We start from the raw sequence: 17432 nt of genomic DNA, 5'->3' as shown, positions 1-17432 counted from the left end.
AATAGAACCTCTGTCGCTTCTGTGAGCCTTTGCTGACACCTGCTGGCGAAACGGGGTTACTACATATTTTAAAGGGACACTGTCCCTTTAAGAGCGGCTCAGCGCCATCAGCGGCGCGTAAACTGAACTAGCTAACTTGGATGCTAGCATTAGCACACAGGAGAGCTAAAGGGAAGCCCCTGTGCATAGTTTCTCATTCAGACACTGGATTGGAGTTTAGTTTTACATTTTAAGTAACTGTTAGAAGAGGAACGACTTGTTCTCACCTGGTGTTTAACTCCCATCTCTGGAAAAATGACTTCGGCTCTGGTGAGTGCACTTGTTACCTGAACCGCTACGAGAGAAGTTCGTTTCTCATGTGTCGTTTCCTCACAAGCTCTCTATCAGAAAAAGTTATTTGTGGTGATTTATTATTTTAGTATTTTTCAAGTGATTTGGAAGTATCTTGAATGATAACTCCATGCCTCTTGTCAGTGCAATTCAGTGCTAAATAAACACCACAACACCACAACAAACCTCTACAGTTATTACCCTGTAAGGTGAATGCACTTACAAAGGGGATCTCCAAACATTTAAATTCGGTAATAAAGTGGACAGTGAAACTTCAATAGAAATTACAGATTGTTTCAAACTCATTAGTTTGTTCTTCTGCTGTAGGTAATGCACATGAGATTGAATTGTGAATATTTTATTTCAATATGAAAACACATCCCCAAACCCAAACGCGCTTCCTTAACACAGCTGTTTTATTGACTTATGTTGTCTAATATATAAAAACATATGTAGATTATAAAATGTAGAAAATATGATTTAAAAAGTCGTTATTATGTACATGCAGTGGCTGAAAAACAAAAACAAAAGTCCTTAGTGAAGTTGTCTCAGCTCTCGACGCCATAGCTGTCGAAGTGTCTGAGGATGACTCCCAGCTCCAGCTCCACGGTGCCCATGGCCTCGGTGTGCAGTCGGTATCTGTCCGCCCCGCTGTGGATCAGGTCCGGGCTGCGGAGCTGTGGACCACCGCCAACAAATATCTGCGCTAGCTGCTCCTGCCAGGAACCGAGCGGCCTCCAGGTCACGCAGCTTATCCGGTGGTGTCCGGGGCTGGACGGGATGTGGCAGTAGCCGTACCCGTACAGCTGGCAGCGGCCGAAGGAGTCCTGGTGCCACACCTGGAGGTGAAGCTTTGGCCAGCCCTGGAGTCCCTTGGTGGCGTAGTGCAGATCGATGGGGTGGCTCCAGTACGCCATGTCCCCCGTCTGGGGGATGTCCACCTGGGTCTGACCGTTCTTCAGTCCCGACAGGAGCCGCCATGCTCCTCCCGCATGAACTCCCCATTTGCAGAATAGGCTGTTATTCGGGAAGCCGCTCGCCCCGACGATCTGTCCGATAATGTGCACCTCTGCCATGGTGAAGGCGCCCTGTGGAACCGGGACATGCAGCACCGGGAGCCCCCGTCTCCCTTACCCCGGACGTAACGTCCCGTTTACGGCTAGCAGCTAGCAGCAAGCTACACCCTGTCTCCTTGGTAACAGCCTGCCCCGCTGCCTGCCTAAGTGAAAATCAACCCTGAGGCAGATAGCCTCGGTTTCAACTTCAAATCTCTTTTTCTCACATATGTCATACCTCCGAAAATCCACCGTGAAAATATCACCAACCGTATTTAAATCATAAGAGCAGAATTATACGTGTTTCTTTGTGTACAACGCGGTCAAATTTTCTTCCCGGCAACCTCTTCGCCTACAATTTTTTTTTTAAACATTGTTTCCTAAAATGGAACCTGTAAAGTTAAATTAAAATGTGTGTTTTTGTGATGTGAATACTAGAATTTAATACGTTATGAAAGATCACGTTTCAACTGTTTACAACTTCGATTAGAAACATAAAAACGCAAAAACGCACTATCAGCGCGAAACAGTGCCTCCGCATGGTGAATTACCGCCACTGCATTTAATTAATAAACAAGTAGTAGGTATTAGGATACATATTAGAGTAAAATTTTAATGGAACACTTGATGTTTATTTTAAGTTGTTATCGTATATTTGCATTGTTTTATAATAAAATAGAATGTAACTAGTTTCTTAACTATTGTGTCTGAATGGGAAACTCGCTGGCTCTTTCGTATTGTAGTTTAGTCATATTAATATTTCTCATTTACTGGTAGATGTCTTCTATTTCTAATTAATTAAATTGCAATTTGTGACTCATGATGAGTCTCTTCTGAAAATGAAATCCTGTTCTATCTGAGTGAGATAACTTGGATAGATAATGGTCTAATAATAGGTGTGTGTTTTCATGGTTCGTTTTCATCCTGTTTGAAAACTGTTCAGAAGATGGATGTTCTGAACTGTTTTGATTTTTCTGTGATTCTAAGAAAAGTGGAGGCGGTTTTAGTCATTTGGAATGAAATGTCTCACACGCAGTGGGCGTCTTTCACAGGAGATATTTAGACTCGTTACATTACAAAAAAGAACAGTGTTACTACTAACATAAACATTGACTTCCTTTTCTTTCAAGTGTCTCAGTGAGAAGTAGCAGTGAACTGATTCCCAGACTTGAAAACTGAAATGGGTCATTAAAGTTGACCTGGCTTTAACTTAAAACTTGCATTTTTTTCTGATGTGATATGCCTTCCTGTGTTTTAATTCCTTTAATGACACAACCAGCTGTTTAATGGTTTCCTAAAGGTTTTAAATACATGTCTTCAGTTAGATTTTACTGTATATTTCTCCGTTTTCAGCATCAACCTACTTTATTTATGAATCTGTGTCATTTGCTGTACAACCTCTTGACTCATTGAATGAACTAACAGAGATATTGTTTTTTGTTTTTTGTTTTTTTTGTCTGTACTCAGTCGGACCCGACCTTAGAAAGACATTTTAAAGGTCACAGGGACACAGTGACCAGCGTGGACTTCAGCTGCAACATGAAACAGATCGGTAATCTCTACGTTTTTTTTCAATGTTTTTCTTAATATTTTGGAGTCGCTCACTCCGCTCTGCTGCTGCTGCTGACAGCCACAGGTTCTCTGGACACCTGCGTGATGATCTGGAACATGAAGCCACAGATGCGAGCGTATCGTTTCGATGGACACAAAGACGCCGTCACCTCGGTTCAGTTTTCACCCTCTGGACATCTGGTGGCCTCGGCCTCTCGAGACAAGACTGTGAGACTGTGGGTGCCCACCATGTAAGTTTTTCGTGTCGGTTTTAACAATCACGAAGCTGTGAGTCATGAAACTCAGTGTTCTCTCAACACAGAGGAGTAGCCGCACTGCTGAACACCTACTGGGTTTTCTTTGTGTTTCGTGATGTGTCGTGTGCGTGCAGGAAGGCTGATTCCTCCGCTTTCCGAGCTCACACTGCCACTGTGCGCAGTGTAAACTTTTCCGGTGACGGACAGACGCTGGTCACGGCTTCTGACGACAAGACCGTCAAAGTTTGGACCGTCCACAGGCAAAAGTTCCTCTTCTCCCTCAGCCAGCACATCAACTGGGTCCGCTGTGCCAAGTATGAACGCTTATATTGATCACATTTGTCACCAGTGTGGTTCAATAAACCGTACAAATCATTTACTCTTCTTGCAGGTTTTCTCCAGACGATCGTTTAATTGTGTCTTCCAGCGACGATAAGACGATAAAATTGTGGGACAAAAACAGCAGAGAGTGCATTCATTCTTTCCATGATCATACAGGGTAAGCCGACACACAGCCTCAGTGGACCAAGCTGGGAAAAAAACTATTTTTTCGATGTTTGAGAGGAACAAAGTCTTCACCTTCACAGTTCAACATGCATGTGATGTGAATATTATTTGTAAAGTTTTCACCCAATCTGAGCCCTAGATTTGGAATATGATCTAAACCTTGTCATTCATTACTCATATATTTAGTCAGATTTCCATGCTTCCTCTGTAAATATTCGTAAAACTGATTTGTATGAAAGCATCTTGAGTTTTCCCAGTTTTCTGCCTGTTCAATTACTTCCCTTTAATAACGAAGCCACATTTTTTCCAGACGTGTGACGTGTTGTTTTTGTCTCTATTAGTTATTCAAACCAGGTGGACTTTCATCCCAGTGGGACGTGTATCGCCGCTGCTTGCACTGACCACTCTGTCAAGGTGTGGGACATCAGATCCCACAAGATGCTGCAGCACTACCAAGGTAAAGAGGGTACATTCATGGTAGTTCAGGCAGTTTCTCCACTATCAATATTATCAATCTGTGCATCTTTTCTTCCATTTTATCCGTCATATGGTTGAGTTGGGTGAAGGCCGGTTACAGAGACATTAACAGTCACACAATCCAAATTTAGAGCAAATTAAATTCAATAATTTGTTTTTGGAGTGCAGGAGAAAACCAGAGTACCTGGAAGTTAGAACATGTGAACTCTTCACAGTTCAAGCCTCTATATCAACAGTCTTCCTAATGACCACAAAAAAAATTAGCCGTACTCTTGCTGAGGCATAAGTTGACTTACAGTTTTGCGCAGTAAGAATTATCTCTTGATAAAAAAACATATTTTGACATGACTTTTATGAACTTAAAAAGTGACTATTTTACATGTGTAAAAGCCAATGGGCTCTATGCACAACTCCACCACTTCCTGAACTTCAGGAGGCTCCTTGTTTCCTGTCTTTCATGATAGGACAAGCTGATTACTGCAGGTGTGTCTGGCCATTTACTGAGGCCAGACACACCTGGATTAATCAGTTCATCCTATCATGAAAGACAGGAAACAAGGAGCCTCCTGAAGTTCAGGAAGTGGTGAAGTTGTGCATAGAGCCCATAATAGCTGTGATTTTGTTTGATTGTTGTTTATTGTTTGGTTTCCCATCAGAGCCAAAGGGCCACATACGGCCCCCGAACCTTATGATGGTCTGCTCTGCGCTGAATACATTTATTGAAAATTAAATAACTAAAGTGGAAAAAAAACAATTTGGAAGCTCAGATATTGTTGCTTTCAGCTCAATTTTTAGTGGATAGTTTGAATTGACACTGAAATCATCTCATCCGAACACGATCTCCAACACACCTGAAGTAATTGTTCAGATTTTAGGCTCGTGATGATAAGCTGCACTCAAAACAAAGGTGAAATTCAGCTCTGAAGCTTGTGATTAGTGCGGTAATCAAGATTAACGATATGTTACATATTCAGTAAACCCAATTCTGCTGCCGTTTTGTCAGCGTCGCACTCAGGCTGATTGTTCTAATCAGCAGGCCTAATCTGATTTCAGCCGTGAGATTTAATAAAGGATAATCACATCTGTCTGAGGCGGTTGAGCATGAAGATAAAAGCCTCTTCTGTCCTCTCCTCTCCTCTCCTCTCCTCTCCCACCTTCTCCTTTTCGACTTAACATGCTGAAGTTGATTTACATTTTAACAACAAACAAATGCGAGAACAAATCTGCTGCCAAAATTAGACCTCATTATTGCACATGAATGTATTAAAAATGTTTTCCAGCCTGGCTTTGCTTTAAGGATATGACAATAGCAGAATGGTGTTCCTCATTGTTCCTCATTGTTTATATATTTATCCTTACTATTTCCTGTAAACTGCCTGTAGATGTTAATATGTTATAATATGATCTGCTTCTCCTTGTTGGCCCTCTGATGGCCTGTCCAGGGTGTAATCTGCCTTCACCCAGAGTCATCTGAGCTGAAAACACAGAAGGATGGTTGGTTTTTGTAATTATAAAAGGAAAGGTAATACCACGTGTTAGTCAGCAGGGGGAGCCATTGCTTGTTTAATGTCTTGTCAACACATTTCGCCCCAGTTCACTGATCTTCCAGGCTGCTGCTGAACTTGTAATACTGTTTGTTAATAGAAACTGGATGTGAAGTAATTTTTAGCCAAACTGTGAGCAGAGTAGCAGCGGCGCTGTTCATCTTTTTAAAAAGGTGTCTCATTTATTTGTGTATTTGTTTCATCACTGACAGTATGACTTTAATGTAAACCAATTTTAGAGTCACCATTAAACCTGAAACACATTTTCAGACAGCGGGGTTGAATTACAGAGGAAATGCCAATACACACACAGGGAGAACATGCAGCGTCACAGTGGAGACCAGGGCTCTGCAGCATTTCCCATCAATAAGCTGTTTTTGTCACTTTCCACCAGATCAAATTTAACTGGAGACTCATTAAGCATTATAAATGTGAGGCGAGCACAGCTGAGGTTTCATGTAGTTTTGATATATGAGCATAAACTGTGTCTTATGTTGCATTTGTGAAATTTCAATTGCAATGTAGGATAGAAGGCATTTCATGACTGTTTTAGTTGTTTTTGGATCTGATTTTAGAGGTTTCAAGCTTCTTTTTCAGCATTTTTGACATTTTCACAGTTTCAGCCATTTTAGCTCTTCGTGTGTGTGTGTGTGTGTGTGTGTGTGTGTGTGTGTGTGTGTGTGTGTGTGTGTGTGTGTGTGTGTGTGTGTGTGTGTGTGTGTGTGTGTGTGTGTTTCAGTCCACAACGGAGTGGTGAACAGTTTGTCTTTCCACCCGGCTGGTAATTTCCTCATCACTGCGTCCAGCGATTCCACTCTGAAAATCCTGGACCTTGTGGAGGGCAAGCTACTGTACACACTGCACGGACACCAGGTACACACACACACACACACACACACACACACACACACACACACACACACACACACACACAGGACACATAGAGTGTTTGGCCATCCTTCAGGCCTCACTGTCCTCTTGACCCTCGTTTGTGTGAGGTGACGGCCTCTTGCGCGCTCGCTGTGCTTCCTGTTTGTGTGCAGGACCTGCTGTGGACAGTTTTGTGTGAGAGTGTTGCACATCTTCTCTGTGCACACTTGTTTCTCTGAGGACTGTATGCATGTGTGTGTGTGTGTGTGTGTGTGTGTGTGTGTGTGTGTGTGTGTGTGTGTGTGTGTGTGTGTGTGTGTGTGTGTGTGTGTGTGTGTGTGTGTGTGTGTGTGTGTGAGATGCCTTTTTTTTTTGTATGTGGTGTATTTTAGTGCTTGCCTGGCGAGCGTGCGGCCCACTCACAGTGACTCATCTCGGGGTTGTTGGAAGGAAACAGAAGTGTGTTCCAGCCTCCGTTCCTCTGGATCCTCCTTTTCTTCTTCCTCCTCCTCTTGTTTCCGTCCCGCCGTCGTTCTCAGCGTGCCGCGGCTCTCATCGCCACCGTCACCGTCGGCCTCGGTTTCCCTCCTCGTCTGGCCGGACAGCTCGCCGACTGTACGCGTGTGTGTTTGAACAGCTGATGGACTGGCTTCGCTGGCTGCTGGTGGAAAGCGGTGGCTTTGCCAGTACCACATGTGGTCCATCTGTTTATCTATCCCTCTGCACACGCTGCCCGTCTCTCATTTTGCCTCTTTGTCGGTGTCACCTGCATTTCCCTTCAAGTAGCCTGCCAACCTTCTCTTTGTCACGATAAAAAAAAAGACCCTACATAAAAAACGCGTTTTCCTCTTCTCTCTTCACACCTCCAAATTTGTCATCTCCTCTCCCGCGTCTCACTTTTTGTTGTTGTTCTTTTTGGCTCGGCGGCGACTCCACCAATCTGTTGGTGCTGGGAGCACTCGGAGCGCTAATTGTCTCTCCAGTTGCATAGCTGGAGATAGGAGACCCCCCCCCATCTGTTCGGTGTGGGTGTGCAGGTGTGTGTGTGGGTGTGCGCGCCGTCGAATGTGTACGCGCATGCACTCGGTATGAAAACCACGCGAGTGTTTTGCAGTTGGATCTGGGAGACGTGTTGTTTACCCGGCCTCAGGAGGACTTTACCTGGCTGGGTTGAATCGTGCTAAATTAGGTTAATTTGTCTCTCTGCTCTGCTGTCTCTGCTCCAGAGCTTCTGACGAATTCAGGCCCCAGCTCGGCGAATAAGACGGCCTGAACTTTTAAAGACCAACGACTTTCTGCAGCTTCATCTGCACCTGCGTGAAACGTTGTGAGAGCCGAATCAATTAGAATTGCTTTCAGATGTTACAAAGAAGAAGTGACAGAGAAGTTAATCAACACTACAAACACCGCAGAGCCTCTCAATGTCAAGGAGACACCGCAAACACAGAAAACAAAGAGAAAACAGAGCGTTGCTACGGACGGACGGTCCGGTGCCTTGTGTGTGTGTGTGTGTGTGTGTGTGTGTGTGTTTATTTGTTTGAACATCTCCACAGGACACCTTTGGTATCCATTAAGTCCAGTCAAATTTGCTCATCAGTGCAGATTTGCTTAAAAAAAAAAGTTTCCAGGCCTTGGCGTATTATCTCTGGCCAACTCCTGGCACATGGACGACACATGTGCGAGGAGTCGCTCGGTTATTTATTGCTCTTTAACTTATTCTGCAGCCCACGTTTTGTTTGTTGGAGTGCGAATGTAAACTTCTGACAAGTGTGTGGTAATCAGTTTATGTTTTTCTGTTGCCATGTTTTTCCCTTCAATCCATTAATCCTGCATGTGAGGAGAAAAGTGACGACGTTGTCTTGTTTTTCTCCCCTCATGCTGTCAGGCCGGTTTTTGTATCCAAGCCGCCGCATGTTGACGTTTTTATTGATGTATATTGCAAATTTTAATTAGCACAATCTCCCTACTTAAAAGGGAAGCGTGACGCTTTATTGCCTTTGAAAATCTGTGATTAGGTTTTATTTGTCTGGATGTTAATCTGCTTCTGGCCGACATGTACTCCCTGTTTTATGCATAAGTTTAAAGTTGGGATGTTCCTGGTGACTAATTTACTTGTTGATTAAACAAAGATCTTATTGAGACTAATCTGAAAAAAGAAAAAATGCTGCATATTAGAATTTCTAGTCAAGGATTTTAAATATTGTCCCTGGGAACATGGTCTGTATTAAGAGCATTTTCAAGGCTGTTGAAACAATTTTTAATAATTATGTCATATTTTCAATACTGCCGGAGGGATCTGGAGGATTATTCAAGCTCAACATGAATCATGAAGTCTTTTTACTTTAAAATATGGGCTCTGCTGTCTGACGACTCTTTAGCGCCGCCTACTGGCAGGAGGCTGCATGACAGCTGAGCAGCCTCGTACATGAACACGACAGAAACAAACCACAGAATGGCTTAGCCAGTTTGATTTCACGTGCGGAAAAACGAGGAGGCGGGCGTTTAATTGTTTCACCCACTGACAGAAGAAGAAAAGGCATCCAGTGATTGACACGACACATTTAAATTTCCAAAAGCAGAACGGTGCACACGCTTCTCCCATCAACTCCACATGTAAACACTGAATTCTGGAGCATACAAAGCACCGGTTTGTACGGTTTGTTTTTTATTTGAATGTCACAACAAGCATAAAAGATCCTTATGTTGTATATTTTGGTGCAACACAAGAAGGAAAGTTTTTTATAAGGGAAGAGTAATGAACACTAATAGAATTTCATTATTGTTGTTAGTCATTCCTTGATGAAATGCACTGTGTTGGGGTTGTGTGGATTATTTAACCTCCTGTTCATTTATCGGTGTATAAACTGTGCCAGCTGAGATAGGTTCAGTGTGAGAGTGTGTGTGTGTGTGTGTGTGTGTGTCTGGCCATGGCGAGTGCCAGCCTGGCAGCAGGCATTAGTCAGAGCAGAGACAGAACATGCTGTCTGTCAGGCCGTCGCGTTGCCATAGTGACACTGTCTGCTTCTCTCAGGTGCTTCTGGGAAACCATTCCTCACCCAAACCAGCCTGTCTGGGTGCCAGCCGCAGGACACAGCTCCTATTTTTCCTCGCAGCGGCCTCCCTGCCCGCTCCCTTCTCCACATTTCTGTTTCTTTGTTCTTTTTCCTCGTCCGCTCGGCGAACATGGAGCGCTCGGGTCATAACCATCGACCCCCTTCTGCACTGTGAAATGCTCCCAAAAAGGACAAATTAAGGCTTAGATCTGGGATTTAGACACACAGGCACACACACACTCACACACACAGCACTATGCTAACAGGTGTGTATTTATTTCTGTGTCTTCTATGTGGTGTTTACCTCCTCCATGTTTATATTCACACCTACATTTTCACTGCTTCCATGTTTCCTGGCAGAAGGAAAACTGATTAATTATGAAGTTACAATGTGTAAGATTAATGAAATACACAGGCTGCTCCATTCTTACTTTCACTGCTTTGTTTGTTTTTTTGACAGATATTTCTTAAGATTAATCTCAAGCAGTGCCGTTGTTGGTTTAGTTGCTCGTGAAATTTAGTTTTCTATCTGAATTTGAAGTCTTCACCTTGAAGTGCTTTGGCTAAAAGTGGTTTTTACAGTATTATTACTTCAATACTAATTATTTTGTCCCTCTTTTGCTCCAGGGTCCAGTCACCGGTGTGGCCTTCTCGAGGTCAGGAGAGCATTTTTCCTCTGTTGGTGCCGATGAACAGGTGACGACTGCTTCTTCCATTTAAACCTTATATATAACTCTATAGATTTTTAGGAGAAGTGGTTGAAGAAAGACATCATGTGCCGTCTCAGAATTTTGTTTTTTTAGTGTTTTGCAATGCAATTTCTATGTCATTTTTAGGTAATGGTGTGGAAGAGCAACTTTGATGTTTTTGAAAGTGAGAATGGTGCCAGGATTGCTCCCAGCTCGCAGGGCCGGCCGGGCGGCTCCAGCAGGGCCCGCTCTGCTCTCAACACGGCTCCATCTGTGCTCCAAAGCCAGGTAAGTCCAGGCAGCGAGGGACCAGCGCAGCCAACTGGAAGCTGCTCCGCCGATATTGTTTCTGTGCGTTACGTGTCCACTTTAACTCCTCTCACTCACAGATTACAATCCTAGACATAAAATCCATCGGATCCTTTCTCGTGCTCAACACACTGATACCTTCAGTAAATACTGTGTTTGGCACACAGGCACAACGTTTTCGTTGAATTTGATAATTAAAAAATCAAATTTCCATTTTTACAGTAACTTAATAAGACAGAAGGATTATCTATTCTTCACATTTCGAGCTCCATCGAATGCTGGAGGACTTATAAAGTCACAGATATAGAAATGAGACTGCTGCATCCATGTTTTTCTTGATTTAACAATATGGTTTCATTGACAAATACTGTACTGTACTTGCAGTCATTAAAGTGCTCCAATGCCTGAAGCTGCCATCTACTGGTATCGACTAATCAGCTGCTGCATGCCAGCCATGCGTGGATTCATTATTATAAACACCTGAGAAAAAAGTAAAGCGGCTAATGGGTGATCGGATTGTATATAAGCAATTAAAGGGATAAATGGTGATAATTGTTTTCCCCTTCACAGGAGAAAAGATGCTAATTAAATATAATTCTAAACTTCTAATTTGAATTTAAATTTTCATTATTCTAAAAATTACATTTGAACTCATCTCAGTTTCTAAAGTGCTCCAAATTGAATTGTGTCTGTGTGATTAAAAGTATTGCAGGAAAAACAAGTTCTTCAGCACTGCAAGTGAACATTAACTAAAACCCCTCTGACTTAATTAAGTGACTTTACAAATGCACATATATACACATATCCCTTAGATATTTTTCCTGTGCACTCACATTAGCCTGAACACAGATTGAGAGTAGTACCAGCTCGTATTTTCATGCCTGCATCCTGCCTGACTGAAAAAAACCACGTGGTCAAACTGAAGCCCCTCGGCCTGTTTCCTGCTTCATGTCCTTCCTTTGAAGTTTGCGGTGAAGCCGACGGCTACAGTCAGATCTCACATGCAGGGTGAGAAGTGCCTTCTCATTCATACTTCAGAGTTGTTTCATCTCCTTGGCCTCTTGAAATGGGTGAATAAAAACCCCAAAGTTGAGCTTCGAAATGTTTATACTAGTAATAATGTCTGTGCCACGACTTTCTTTGGTCGCAATAATGAGTCAAAGATGAACTAAGGATCTGATTACATCATGCTTCAAGTGAAAACACGTCTTTCATGCATGTTCGTTTCATAAAAGTTTCACGTTTACAGAACAATGTTTTGAAAAGTGTCTGTTTACATGGAAAATGCAGAAATGCTGGAAACCACAGTATGTAGTTGTCATGTCAGGCCACTAGTGGGCGCTGCCGTTTGTGAGTGTTTTTATTGGAATAGGCCATAAGAGTGCATCTATCATCAAGACATAAAGATAAATGAGGTGCTTTACACAGAAACTACTTCTCATTGGCCGTTTTCAGAGTGGCCTGTGGTTTATTTTTACTCATCTTTTTTCATTTTTATCAGATTTCTGACTGAATAATACATTAGTACTACTTCTAATGACATCATGGCGAAGGAGACGCTGCACTCTCCTGGTTCATGCTCTTTTGATTTAATTTAACAACTGAGGGATTTTGGGTAATATCGTCAGAGTCAATCACTGCCAGAGTCAGTTAAAGTAAAAACAAAAAAAAAAAAAAAAGAAGAAGAAAAAGGAAGATGAAATCAAGGCTTACTGACTGTTAAAGCTATTTGGTGGCAGCATCTTCTCCAGTTTCAGGAAGGTAATCTAATAGAGGGTTTTTCTTCTGCTTCTCACCACACCCTGTCTGTGCATCTCTGCCAGTGAAGAAGACACGGTTATTAAACTGCTAAACCTTTCCTGACTCAGTTTTAAGCATTGTCTTTTTCGTGTGTGACTCACACTGGAGCTCACTATGAAAGCCTGTCTTCAGGCTCAGCTGTGTGTTTGCTAAATCTTCGCACTGTTGCACTTTACGCAGCTTTGGAAGGAAGTGAAACTGAATGGCAGCAATTGAAAGGTTCAGAATGTTTTAATTGTTGATCAAAGTGGTAACTTCAGTCACTTATTTGCACATATATTAAATAATTCACAGCTTAACGTCAAATACGATCATTTAAAAAACATTCAATGTCTCATTGTCCAGTTATCACAGGTGGAGGAGGAGAGAATCAACACAGACCCAAAAGTCTAAATAGGTGTGGAGTTTGCATGTTCTCCCTGTACATGGATAAATTTTTTTGTGTGTGTGTGTGTGTGAGTACTCCAGTTTCCTCCTACAATCAAAAAAGGGCATTTGAGTTTAAGTAGCAAATCCAATAACAGGTGCTATTGGTGCAACCAGATTGATCAAGTTTTAGCTAAAATGGATGCCGTCGTCATGTAAACGCCCCACAGAGAGGGGCTTGAATTGCTCCTTTTATTTAAAAAAAAAAAAGAAGAAAGAATTGAAAAATAACCTTTAAAAAACATAATTGAATAACAAGTGAAATCTGTCAGAGACATCGCTGTTGGTTTTCTGGACCCAGCCTGAACACAGGGCAGAAGAGATTTAATGGACTGACTTTTAAAATACGTGAAAGTAAATCACTCAGAACAGACTGGAGAGTTTACAGAAAAAAAAATAAAAAAGCAGATCAGTTGGGCTGCAGTCATTATTCCATCAGGTCAAACATTACTCACGTCTGCGCTCCGGACCAGATTAAACTCATTCACCCGATCAGGTGAGATTAAAATCCTTCAACCGGGAGAACGAGGAGCGACGCTTCAGTTCGGGGACGGCGAGCACGACGAGTCTCTCAGCCACGAAACTGAATGAAAGGATGAAAACATGGGAAGAGCAGAGACGTTCACGTGTGTGTGTGTGTGTGTGTGTGTGTGTGTGTGTGTGTGTGTGTGTGTGTGTGTGTGTGTGTGTGTGTGTGTGTGTGTGTGTGTGTGTGGTGGAATGGTTTAGATTTCGACCTGTTTGACTCCTACTGTGTTACTTTCATCAAGAAGGGCACAGGCAAGGTCGTCTCTCTCTCTCTCTCTCTCTCTCTCTCTCTCTCTCTCTGTGTTTCTCTCTCTCTCTCGTTTTTGTTTGACACACACTCGCCCTCAGTGTCTCCCGTTTCTCTTATTGATCGCTCTGCTTGAAGTTTAAATCGACCCGCCCCGCGATGCAGCCTCTCTTTTATACTGGAGGATCCGGACTGAAAATGAAGCGACGCGTCTCGCAGCTGCAGAGGCGGGCGGCCGCACAATATCCTCACCGCATCCAGTAAATTACTCATTGATCACGGTTCTGCGTTTTCTCACCAAAGAAGAGTTTTCTATCCAAAAAAAAATATTAAACTTTCACACGATTTAACAATGTTATGCACACAGATGTTAAGTGGCAGGTCTTTCAGGATTACTGAATGAGCTTCAGGGAAAATTATTCTCAAGTGTTTCAGAAGGACTGGTGATGTAAATGTGATTATTTCTAACAAAAAGTGCTTGAAGAGTGTGTCTGCAGTGTCCTTTAAACACCTTCATTTGTACCGGCCCTTCAGGCCTCTTTTCTCCTGCTCAGTCTGGCTGCCTTTCTCTTTTTTTTTTTTTTCCCTCCCCCTGTCTGCCGTGAGCTCAAGATTTTAAATTGATTTTAATAGCTGCTCTACTTGACAACAGTTATTACAGATGTGCCTGAAAGGGTGATTACAAAGTGGGCAGCTGGACCATGCTGAGAGAGATGATTAGTGCGATGTCTGAAACATATTCTCTTCTTCTGAGAAGTCCTGTTCTTACGAAAACCTTTTCACTGGGAAGTCTGTCTTTTTTAATGTAGCCACCTGAAGGTTTAGTTGGAAAAGAAATCCTCTGCGTGTGATTTATTGGGGGCAAAAAAGACAGCAGTCTAACCTGCTAAATGCCGGCGTTTCTGAGAGACACACGCATGGTAGCTGATGTATTACTGCATTTGTGCTTTATTGACCAAACGGTTGATGTGTGCGTGTTTTGGCAGCGGCCGATTCGCGACTGAAAATTGTGAAAGCCGCCCATCGAGCTCTGGCACGGCTCTCGGTTGTTGTCCGAGCCGGTCGGCCTCGCTCGTACTTCCAGTAGCCGTGGTACCTGAACGTACCTGGCAAAGCAAAACAGGAACATCTCAAACGAGAGAGAAATTCGACTGGTTTTATGCTCTTCTCTCTCTCATTTATGTGAACACACATAAGCTTTAATAACGGTCAGCGAGCGTTTTGATACAACTCAGGTGGTTGAATCATTTCTGAGTCTTGTTGAAGAATCCATCCATTTATGTTCTCTGCAGTTGTGAAGGTCAGATCCAAGTCTCTGTATGACCTCTATTTTCTTTAAGTTCAGGTCCACAGCTGAAATTCAGTGTTTGAAGCACGTTGAAAGTGCATTTTAACAATGTTCACCGTGAAGGTTGAGCATTATCTGCTTTCACTTATTTCTAGAAATATCTCGAAATTGTTGAAACCAGCTGAAGCCAAATTTCTTCTCTCAGAATCGAACAATAACGGACGGTTAAAAGTGGTAACGGCAATTTAACACAGTGGACACAGAGAGTAATATCGAAGCTCGACAGCTTTATTTATAACCGTGCGCTCAGTGGGGATATTTGTCGGCAAGTATTTCGACCATTGTTTCCCAAAATGTGTGTACGGAGAGCCGTTCGGAGCCTCGATGCTGCTGAAGTCAAGGCCCGTTGCTCCAGCAGCTCTCACCATCTTATCAGTTTGCTTCCCGACATTCAGGCTCAACATCTTTTAGTGGAAACGTCTCTCTGTTTCTGTGACGATCTGCATTTTTTTTTTCTCACAGCGTTTCACGATAACTCATGCCAGATTAGCCAGATCGTGGCAGGCTAGCATCGCGCCATGCGGGTTCATACCTAAATGCTCGATGTGGGTGGCTACACGAGACGTTTTCATGTTGTCGATAAAATCTGAACAAAAGAATCTTGATAGTTTTGCGAGGGAATAAGTCTCAAGTACTGACTAATTTAACAGCTGACGATAAGGAGGCGATGGTGTAATTTATAAAATGACAATTCATAACTTTTACCAGTTACTCCTGTTCTCAACTGTAGTTCACATTACTTTCCATGTGTTGTTTATTTCTTTTTTGTGTCGGACATTGTGAAGAAAAAAAAACACTTTATTTTCACAACATCGCCTGACCAGACACTGCAATCACTGAATAAACAACAACGTGATCTAATCTGCTCATTCACACATTAAAGCTTGAAGATTAATGTAACACGTCATGAACTGACTTTCATTCAGCCTTTAAACATCTTTACTCGTGTTGTTGTTCCAGTAGAAACACCCATAGAAATCCGTCTCACGAATCAAACTGAAACAGCAATTAAAAACAATAATTCTAAAGAGATAATTATCTTTCATTCATTTGGATTCATTTCCTTAACGTGCTTTTAACATCTGCCAATGTTCAATGAATGATGAATAAATAAAGTAGAATAAATGTTTTGACTGCAAAGCACACACACACACACACACACACTCACACACACGCACATGCTCACTCTAACCTCATTAGCCTGTGTGAGTTCCTGGCATTGACATTTCTTTCATCCTTGTTTATTAGATTGTCATCTGCCAGTTGTTTCAGTTGGAGAGCCGGGGAGAGCTGCACCTGGAAGTGCAAGCTTCCTAGATTTTCTCCCTTTTTCATGTATAATTTATCCATTCATAATTTATTATTAATACGCTCCCTTTATCGCTCGTATACTGCCGCGAGTCTCGCGCACGTGTCGCCAGGGAGGAAGCAGAGGCGGAAAAAAAATGTCAAGCGGCTTGCCTAAATGTGATCAGTTACGTCTCTTGGAAGAACGATTGAAATACTTTATGAGGGAAAGAAAAAAGAAGCAACATACTGCAGGAATGTACAAAATAAAGATGTGGGGTGTTAGATTCTGGATGAAGGCTGGACACACCGTGGACGAAGCAAACAGACAGTTAAACAATTTAAATGAATCTAAAACGGGTTTTTGGACTGTAAGAGGAATCTGATTACTGGAGGACATGGAAACGCCGCCCTGAAAGATCACCAAGATATTCTCGCTACGAAGCCAGAGAGCTAACAGCTACTTCATCATGAAAAAAGTTGTTTTCTACATTAGAAAATATAAACAGCCTTCAGCTAAACTTCAGGTTTGACTAAATGATGCTTTCAGTGGTTTGGACGCCCGTTACGGTGTTGCTCCTTTCAGCGCTCGAGACACCTTCATCTGAGAACGAGGTCGGAAGACCTTGTAATTCTGTGTCAAGCTTTTCATGAAGGTAAATCAAAGCTAATCATTGTGTAATGTCAAATAGGTGTTAAAACCATCCCTTCTTGTGCAGCTGAACATCCAGTAATACAGGATATTGCCTCCAGCTGTAATTCATTTCCTCAGGAAGAAATGGGCCGAGGAGACGGTAACATTGTGTTTATTCATACAGAGGCAAAGGCCACGCTGGCCCACTACCCTCTCAGAAACCAATCCACTGGGATTTCATAAGAAGCTAATTTGATATGCTTATCCTTTAATGTACTTGGATGCGATTCTCCGTGATGATTTGCCGGTGATGGGCACTGTACCAGGAACATGTAGGCCTGTTTGTGAAACACAATGAGCCATCTTTAAAATGAGGTCTGTGTGTGTGTGTGTGTGTGTGTGTGTGTGTGTGTGTGTGTGTGTGTGTGTGTGTGTGTGTGTGTGTGTGTGTGTGTGTGTGTGTGTGTGTGTGTGTGTGTGTGTGTGTGTGGTGTGTGTGTGGTTCAGTCCTTCTCTGCTC

General features: G+C 42.6%; 2 protein-coding genes across 2 annotated transcripts in view; one reads left to right on the top strand and one right to left on the bottom strand.

Moving 5' to 3' along the window:
* The first annotated feature begins 257 nt into the window (after positions 1–257).
* Positions 258–17432, top strand: part of poc1a (POC1 centriolar protein A) — a 33142-nt gene continuing 15967 nt past the window's right edge. The window contains exons 1-9 of the mRNA XM_030091630.1: positions 258–309; positions 2853–2937; positions 3016–3187; positions 3328–3507; positions 3585–3692; positions 4042–4157; positions 6461–6594; positions 10272–10340; positions 10481–10621. Of these exons, the coding sequence (XP_029947490.1) occupies positions 295–309; positions 2853–2937; positions 3016–3187; positions 3328–3507; positions 3585–3692; positions 4042–4157; positions 6461–6594; positions 10272–10340; positions 10481–10621 (1020 nt within the window). The 5' untranslated portion in view covers positions 258–294. The remainder of the gene's footprint in view (positions 310–2852; positions 2938–3015; positions 3188–3327; positions 3508–3584; positions 3693–4041; positions 4158–6460; positions 6595–10271; positions 10341–10480; positions 10622–17432) is intronic.
* Positions 691–1499, bottom strand: LOC115388659 (B9 domain-containing protein 2). The gene has a single exon (XM_030091883.1). The coding sequence runs from the start codon at positions 1404–1406 to the stop codon at positions 879–881; it is 528 nt and encodes a 175-aa protein (XP_029947743.1). The 5' UTR covers positions 1407–1499; the 3' UTR covers positions 691–878.

The sequence above is a fragment of the Salarias fasciatus genome, chromosome 5 (genome assembly GCF_902148845.1).
Source record: "Salarias fasciatus chromosome 5, fSalaFa1.1, whole genome shotgun sequence".
Lineage (NCBI taxonomy): Eukaryota > Metazoa > Chordata > Actinopteri > Blenniiformes > Blenniidae > Salarias > Salarias fasciatus.
The sequence above is the reverse complement of the archived record's forward strand: the minus strand, read 5'-3'. Positions and strand labels throughout refer to the sequence as shown.

What these genes read in the sequence shown, in the direction of transcription:
- LOC115388659 (XM_030091883.1), bottom strand. Translation starts at nt 1,406, where the DNA reads ATGGCAGAGGTGCACATTATCGGACAGATCGTCGGGGCGAGCGGCTTC.